Below are 8,277 nucleotides of genomic sequence, written 5' to 3'. Positions count from 1 at the left end.
TAACACGAGACAAAATCAAGTTATTTTGAGCAGCCATTGTTGATCTTACCGAGCTCTGTTACCATAATAGAATTCTAAAAAGAGAATATTTGAGGAAAGAAAAACTTAGAAAAGAGAATATGAAAATATTATGGGCCAGCTGAATTGAGGATTATAGTTTTGATTATATAGGCTAGCCAATTAGTTATGACAGCTGTCAACAGCTGTCATTAACAAACTCTCACTAACTCAGTCAACTAACATAATACTAATATCAACTAGATTGAACTCCCCAAGAGTGCACTTGAATAATTGCAACTCTATTACAATAATCTAATACTATTTATTCTAACATCATCCACAGCGAGTTAACATTTTTCAATCTAACCCCTTAAAGTTGCTGTTTCTTTTACACATCACCCCTCAAAAAAGGAAACTAACCTCTTTTAAGGGTCGAGAAAATGTAAACTTGCTATTAAAGCAAACATTTTCAAGTTGAACCAAGTCAAAAGTGATTAAATGAAGCACACAAAAGCTGTACAAACATTTTTGATAGTTCCACCCTAGTTCCTCCTTCTCACTACAGGTCAAAGGATCAAGGATGCCAAACTGATAATCCATTCTGCCCAATCCAGCTGCTGGCAGTAACATAACAGAAAGGCTCGTGGACTAGCAAAGAAAGATTGCCCTTTAATTCTAAGGAAAGAGATGCAGGCCATTTTATCCTTTCCAAGCTTAATGCAGAAAATCCTTCATTGGATCATCATGATGTACTTTCTTCATCCTGTATGCCTCCATGTCCTCTGCTGTAACCTCATCGTTCCATCTAACATTATACTTGCGTTTCCTCTCATCTTTCTCTTCTCTCTTTCTTTGATCCTCCTGTGAAAAGGAAGCCATAACAGAACAATCAGCACAACATAAGTATAAATGTATGAATAGTAACATCTCCATAAGCCAAATCATGTCATTTTTGTTTCAAGAAATGAACATGCAATATTTTGCTTGAATCTATGGTGTCGTGACCTTGATAATTAAGGTCAACAAAGTTATTGGCACAAAAATTTAATTAATTCCACAAGGGGTACAATAAGACACACAGAATGACACAAACAAATACCAAACATGATAGATTGATATTTACCTTCTTGAGTGCTTCAGCAAGCAATTTTTCATCTAGAACTAGATCATCTGGGACATCAGTACCCCATGTAGCAAGCTTTTTCTCCTCCACAGGTGTAGGATCCTCTGTATAGATTCATAAAAAGGATTAGAGATTAATAAATACATACTAAATACAATCACACAAAATTGTTAAACAAAGAAAAAGAAAGTAATAACAGTAATGAAAGGGAAGGAGGTAGAGGCACAGCATAGGTGTGGTGTTAGTGTACGAACCTGTAGCAGCCTCCTTACGAGCAATATTCGCTTTCATAAGATCGCTTGCAGCCTCTGCCGCCTCAATACCAGCAGCACCAGTGCAATAGCTATTGCGTATTGTCTGCTTGCAGCATTTATAGCCCCATTGATGATCCTTCCACCATGAGCCCCAAACAGTCGTGTGGTTGTTAATGTAAACATCTTCTTCATACTTGCTCCTGGGGAGAGCTACTTCCTGTTGGACATATCGGATAAATAACTAATCTATCATCTTAAATAAACAGCAATAACCACAAAGCAGAATTCATAAAGTTGAAACTAAAACTCATGGTAAAACCCCACAATGTTAACAGATCATGTGTGAAATCCCACTACCACTACAGTACCAAGAAGAATATTTAAGATTTATATGCAAATGCTGCACTGTAAATCTTACCTGGCCCTTAATAATTCTACCAGCACGGTCATACTCGACTTGCCTTTCACTTTGGCCCAGCAGAAGTTCTCTTGGAAGTTTGTCCTCATCGGCCGCATTGCCATACTTCTCGATAATGGTTTCCTTTGTTTGATACTTCAACTTCTCCTTCATGACCTTGAAATTCTTATAGAGTAACTCAGCCTGGGATGGAGCTGCTTGCATGTGGACATCTTGTCCCTTGTCAAATGCTTCCCAAGCATGGATGTTTAATTCCTTGAATTCTAAAGCTTGCCCACTATTTCTATATTGGTTATCACCCTACAGTACAAAAACAGATTTAATCCAAATACAAGATTAAATATGGCAGTAAAAACTAGTGTTTCATATAAATTTCATTCTAGAGACAAGATACCAAATAAAACTTTTCATTCGGATCTGCATCTGGAAGTGGATCCTCACGCATGGATCTGGTCTTGGGATCATAGTGTGCAGAATTGACATCAAGATTAAGAAGATATTTTGCAGTATCCTCTCGAATACGTAGATTCCTGAAAAAGAAATATTTCAGATCCAATTCCTCAGGTAAATAATGAAAGAGAGAATCTTAAGTATGTGATCAATTAACTTGGCCTTGCATTTTTAAAATGATGGTAACATAAAAAATACCTCACAGTTCCTGTACTCCCACCACCTGTTGTACGCACACGCTTCTCAACCTTTGCAAAGTCCATTTGTTTGCTCTCATCAACCTTTGCCTCATCTACCCTTAAATCATCTTCATCTTCATCTTCATCTTCCTCTTCCTCCTCATCACTTGCAGCATCCTCACCATTTTGGTTGCTCTTCTCCAATTTCTTCAGTTGCTGTTCTTTCAGGTACTTCTTTCGAGCTTCATCTCTAGCTTCATACCTCTCAATGACTCGAGCATATGTTGATGCATCATAGCCATTCCATCTGTCCCGTTTTCCATCATAGTCAAGCTCAAAAGTTTCTATCTTTTCATCAGGAGCAATGTGTTTGTTTGTCCATTTTGCTCCCACTCTCCGAGGTCTTTCCATGCATGACTTAGAATCATGTGTCATAGCTCCACAACTAGCAAGAAAATGAGATTGAAGCAATCAATTAACATATAAATAACTTCAGAGAAAAGCACAGTACTGAAACTTAAGAGATTAGGTAAAGTGGTAAAATCATGGGACCTCAGCAAATTTGAATAATAAACTCAAAATATTTTACGATCTTTGAAAATAATATTTAAAAAACATATCTTAATAACAAAAACAAATCAAAGAAATGAGAAATATTCACATTCTAACTCTACAACAAAGCAAGAAAGTATTCCCTCCATCCCTCTTCATAAGACATTGTTTTGAAATTCTTTTGTCCCTTTTTATAAACTCTTTTCTACTAGTCCATCACATTAATTATTTTTTGACTAAAATACCCTTAATTAGTTCAGTTCATAAATAATAAATGCTGAATTGTCTCTTTCTCTCTTATGAGGATTGGAGAGTGGAAGAGTTTAGTTTTAAAAATAAAAACTTCACTACTATTATTTTCTCGCCATGCATTAATTACTCAAGGGTAATTTTGGAAAAATAATACAATTACAAACAAATTTAATGCTAATAACTAAATTAACCAACTTTCTTACTAAGCGTAAATTAGTCAACAATGTCTTGTAACTAGGGACGATGGGAGCAATAATGTAAAAACATAACTCAATAACTGATCCATCTGTTATGCCATACTTATTCCCAGTCCCACGCATTATTTTGTACTTTAAACAGAAGAACAAAAACAATAATTAAAATATGAAATAACTTCAAAAATCTAATAGAAATAATAGAAGATGCAATTCAACTCAAGTACCCAGCAAAATCTGTCAAAAGTTTCACTCAGATAAAAAATTAAAAACCATGCGTAGATCCAGCCTCATAAATTTGGGAGTACAATTAACTGATTATGTGGGTGTTTACTTAAAACTCGTTAGATGGCTGTCAAACTCTTGATTAAACTCTTACAAGTTTTGGGTTTAAAGACATCCAGTAAACAAAATGAATGGATGACCCAAGATTTAAATATGAAATTTTATGTTCCTTTTAAGTTGCTAGACAAGAACACATCAAATTTGCAGACATAAAATATCCAGACACATTCACATGCCCACACACACATATTTGACAAGTAGAGCGAGACCACTTACTTCTCACATGCACCTTTCCGATACTTGTCTGCCTGAAAGATTTTAGCACCTCTATCATACCATGATTTGGTGTAATTGGGGTCGGATTTCCATTTCCTTTGATGTTTCAAACTCTACGACCATCAAAAGGCAGAAAAATATGTTAATTTTTATATATCGAACATCACAATTTCCTACATGTCTCAACAGATTATAAAATGTGGAGGGGGAGGGGAACACTTACAGGTCTCTCAGCATTAAGATACCAAGGTGCAGAAGACATATACTGGGGAATGTGAGGATTGATTTCCTTTCCATCTTCATCGAGTTCAGCCGGCGCAAGCCCTGCTTTACGCGCCTCCTCCAACTCAATCTGCTTGCGGTGGTCCTCCCTGGACTTAAATGCCACTGCAATCCACACCACACAAGTTTAAAAAACACACAAAACAGCCAATTGAGGTACAAGGCAAATTGGCATAAACATAGTCACGTAAATTTACAATTAAAAAGAAAAAATTGAAAAATAATGCAAAACATTTTCAAGCGAATTAGCCTAAACCCAATACGGAAAAAAAAATCATGCTATGCAGACCCGGCGTGCCAGGATTCGTATACACGCGATGAGTATCTATTAACAGAATGAAACAACAGCAAAGCCGGAAAAAGAAAAATTACGAAAACGAAGAACTCAATCGAATAAAAAAATAAATCAAGTTTGGCAGGAAAAGCAACATGTTCATGGCAAAACAAATAAGATTCGAATTGGGATCGAAATCAGAAACCCTAGAGAATGAAATCTCGGCGGAATTGCATGGGAGAAAAAGGAGTACCTGAAGCGGTGGCCATGATGTGAACAAACGCAGAATGAAACCGAAGATCGAAGACGAAACGAAGGAGAGGAACGAAACGTAGTCACTGTTGATTGTGATTTGATATTTTGCGATTCGACACGCTTTGATTGTTGCTTATCTTTTTAGCCTCAGCAAAATGCGATCATGGCGGTGATGCTTCTCGTTTTCTTTTTTGTTTCTCTCTTCGTTGCCTGGATTTGAGCCCACAAGAAACATATCTTCAGAAATAGGTTGGGCTTCTCCAGAAGCCCGTAATAATGACTTAACTTATTATACCTCCCTTTTCACTTTTCCCAAAAAGGCCCTCCTCTAAAGCAAAATGCACCCCTCCTGGCTTGTAATCTCCGAAAATAAATAAATAAAAACCAACCGGGAGGTTTGTTTTAGCAACTGTCGTGACTCAACAGCCCCTTTGGTCCAAAGAGGTAGCTAGCAAATCTGCCCAACTTTTTGCAATCTTTGTTTTTTTAGAGTAAACTATATACCTCTTGTGAAAAATGTGAGTATTCCATTATTAAATAATGCTAGCACACTCTTTTTATATTGTTTATCTCACACTATGGTTTGGCTCAATAGTTTTTTTTTATAAGTAAATTTAACAAGTTTCACATTTTGAATTAGTCAAAATAATAATTCAAAATTCTGTAAAAAAAATTGAAACAATTATTATTTTGGAAGAATTACTTTGATTCACTTTAAAAACATAAATGATTAAATTAAACCTTTTAAAAAATAAAATATCAATTTAACAAGGACTAAAAGTATGTTATAAGCTATTTTTTTTTCTTTTTCTTTACATAAGATAGGCTTTTCTTATTTTTACCTTTTATTACATAAGATTTGCATAACAAGATTATTTTGTTTTATTTTCATTATTATACTATTTACAATATGTATCTTATTATTGTAACATTATACTTTAAGATATTGGCATTGATAGATGATAGCTTTCTTTCATTTTTCTATTGTTTTAATATTTTTGTATTACACTATTTATTTTAACCATTACAATACATTAACATAATATTTTATATTATATTATTTTAATTTATTTAAATTTTATTGAAAATATTTTAATATATAAAATATTTTTTTTTACAAAAGATATAAAATAAGTTGAATAGTAGAATACACAACTTGAAAAATTAAGATAATTGAAAGTAAAAAAAAATATAATTAAAATAATTGATCTTTAAATAAAAATTAATAGAGCTTAAAATTACTTAACAAGTAAAAAAAATAGATACCCTAAAATATATTTTTATCAATAAAATAATGTTAAACTTATATAAAAATATCATATAAACATATCTATTTTTCACATTTTACATTTGTCAACAATTCTAACATTTTATCCAATATTTATAATTTAATAAGTCAACTTAACTAATTTTTTAACTAGTTCTACTTAATATAGTTTTGGTGGTGAATATTTCAAAAAGATTACAGATTATAGATTATTTAGCTTTAGATGTTTTGCATGTATCGCTATGTATTTAGAACTTACAAACAAGTTAATAAAAGAGTTTAGTATCTTTTTAATCTCTAAACTTCTTAGACTTAATGTTTTTAGTCTTTGAATTATTTTTTGACTGCCCAATGACAAAAAAAAAAGAAAAAGTTATGGGGCTAAGAAACAGTGAAAAAAGTTTAGAGACTAAAAATAAATTTTAAAATATTCAGGGAAAAAAAATAACAAACCCAAAAATATAAGTTTATAGGCATGGAATCGTGCCAAGTAACCTTGTGCATTGTTTTGTATTAATTATTTTTTAGAAATATTTTTAAATTTGAATCTATTATTATAAGACAATCACATATTTTGTATTTCCAATTTTTACTTGGCCTTTAATTATCCAATTCGGTCTCAGACATGGCTTAATGACTTTTGTTAGTTTTGAAATGTTCAAACTTCAAAATATCTTATCTTTATAGAAAACTTAATAAATTATTTATAAAAAAAACCTAAATTTAGTCAATTTACATAAGGTGGTTGAAAGGAAATATCTCACTAAAAGTAATCAGCTTAATTTTCTAATAATAATTGGTCATCGCCAAAAAGTAATCAGCTTAATTTTCTAATAGTAATTGGTCATCGCCAAAGTTAATAGATACTTTATACTAATAACACAGTGACTCAAAAATAAAATCTAAATCATTTTAAACATCTCTTTCTTTCTCTCTCTCTCTTAGTTCCTCAATTCAAATAATAAAAAAATTATTAGTATTATTGTCCCAACAAATGTTAAGACATATTGTTAAAACCAGAAAGATTTACATAAAATAGTGTGAAGTTGCGTTTTATGTAACATGATTTTGTTTTTACTATGAGTGCATTTCATCATCTAAAGTGTACCCTCAATTTAGAGGAGCTAAACAAATTAAATACAATAGTCAACTTGGTCATAATCTTGTCACTCTACAATAATGTCAATATCAAACAATAAGTAAATAGCTTTTTGGTCATTACAATAACATATAGACAAATTATCTTTCTACCATGTGATGTACAAAATGAGATGTAATCCTGAAAGAATAAGGAAATAAGTATATAACTTCTTTAACATAACCAACATCAACATAGACACAAATAAATAAAAACATTGTTGGTAGTAAGTGGTACTAAGGTTGCAATGAAAATCTTTACTACAAACCAATTGGTATTTTACACTAGTATGTTGAATATTTTACTTTTCTTATGGAGACTACAAGTCTACAACTTTGCTCTTATTGTGTCTTATCAAGCTTGCTTTTTAAGGATTTGTTTTTTTTTTTTATATGGATTAGATTAGAAGGCAAGGCCATAAATGTTACATATTGATTATTATTATTATTTAGGCTCAATTTTTTGTACTATTTAAGTTGAAGAAACCAATAATTTTACTTACAATAGGGATGTTTCACATGTTTTCGTTCAAATTATGTGACAACAAGCAGAAATATAAACCTTATATTGAGCATATACAAGTTCTAGACTATGAATTTATAAACATATATATTACCTTCAAATTGATACTATGAAAATTTCAAATTTCTTCGTTACCCATATTTTAAGTACTGTAATGCTCACAAATTAAGTAAAAGAAATTTGGTTTTACAATTTGTGTTGCACAATAATGGAGATTGAAATTTCATAATATACTAGACTTCCATATTGCTACACAAGACTAATTATTTATTGTGATTAGGATGTGAATATGTTCAAAATTCAACTCTAAACTTTGCATAGTTTGAATTGAAATTTGACTTTTTAGTGTTTGTAGAATGTTGTAACTGGCATTTTCGAAAAACAAGAAAGTTTAGAACATATTCCTTGATTCAATAAAGGGACTTATATTTGGATGACAACCAATGTATGTTATAAGGAGAATTCTATATTCACAAATTAAAATCTCCGTATTTGTTCATCAAACACTAAGATAAAGTACAAATAGAGAAGTTGAGGATTTGTGGAGTGACTGGAA

The 8,277-nt window shown here is 31.8% G+C and overlaps 1 protein-coding gene across 1 annotated transcript; it reads right to left on the bottom strand.

The window, feature by feature from the left end:
- Positions 1-347: 347 nt before the first annotated feature.
- Positions 348-5,051, bottom strand: LOC100778457 (pre-mRNA-splicing factor SLU7-A). The gene is made up of 9 exons (XM_003552132.4): positions 4,793-5,051; positions 4,207-4,370; positions 3,984-4,096; positions 2,444-2,869; positions 2,190-2,325; positions 1,796-2,095; positions 1,378-1,594; positions 1,124-1,227; positions 348-861 (listed from the first exon to the last, which is right to left on the bottom strand). The coding sequence occupies exons 1-9, from the start codon at positions 4,806-4,808 to the stop codon at positions 715-717; spliced, it is 1,623 nt and encodes a 540-aa protein (XP_003552180.1). The 5' UTR covers positions 4,809-5,051; the 3' UTR covers positions 348-714.
- Positions 5,052-8,277: the final 3,226 nt, after the last annotated feature.

The sequence above is a fragment of the Glycine max genome, chromosome 18 (genome assembly GCF_000004515.6).
Source record: "Glycine max cultivar Williams 82 chromosome 18, Glycine_max_v4.0, whole genome shotgun sequence".
NCBI classification, from domain to species: domain Eukaryota; kingdom Viridiplantae; phylum Streptophyta; class Magnoliopsida; order Fabales; family Fabaceae; genus Glycine; species Glycine max.
The sequence above is the reverse complement of the archived record's forward strand: the minus strand, read 5'-3'. Positions and strand labels throughout refer to the sequence as shown.

Coding starts and splice junctions, on each gene's coding strand:
- LOC100778457 (XM_003552132.4), bottom strand. Junction 2,870..3,983: donor CGGAAAGGTGCATGTGAGAA/GTAAGTGGTCTC, acceptor TTTTCTTGCTAG/TTGTGGAGCTATGACACATG. Junction 2,326..2,443: donor GGGAGTACAGGAACTGTGAG/GTATTTTTTATG, acceptor TTTCTTTTTCAG/GAATCTACGTATTCGAGAGG.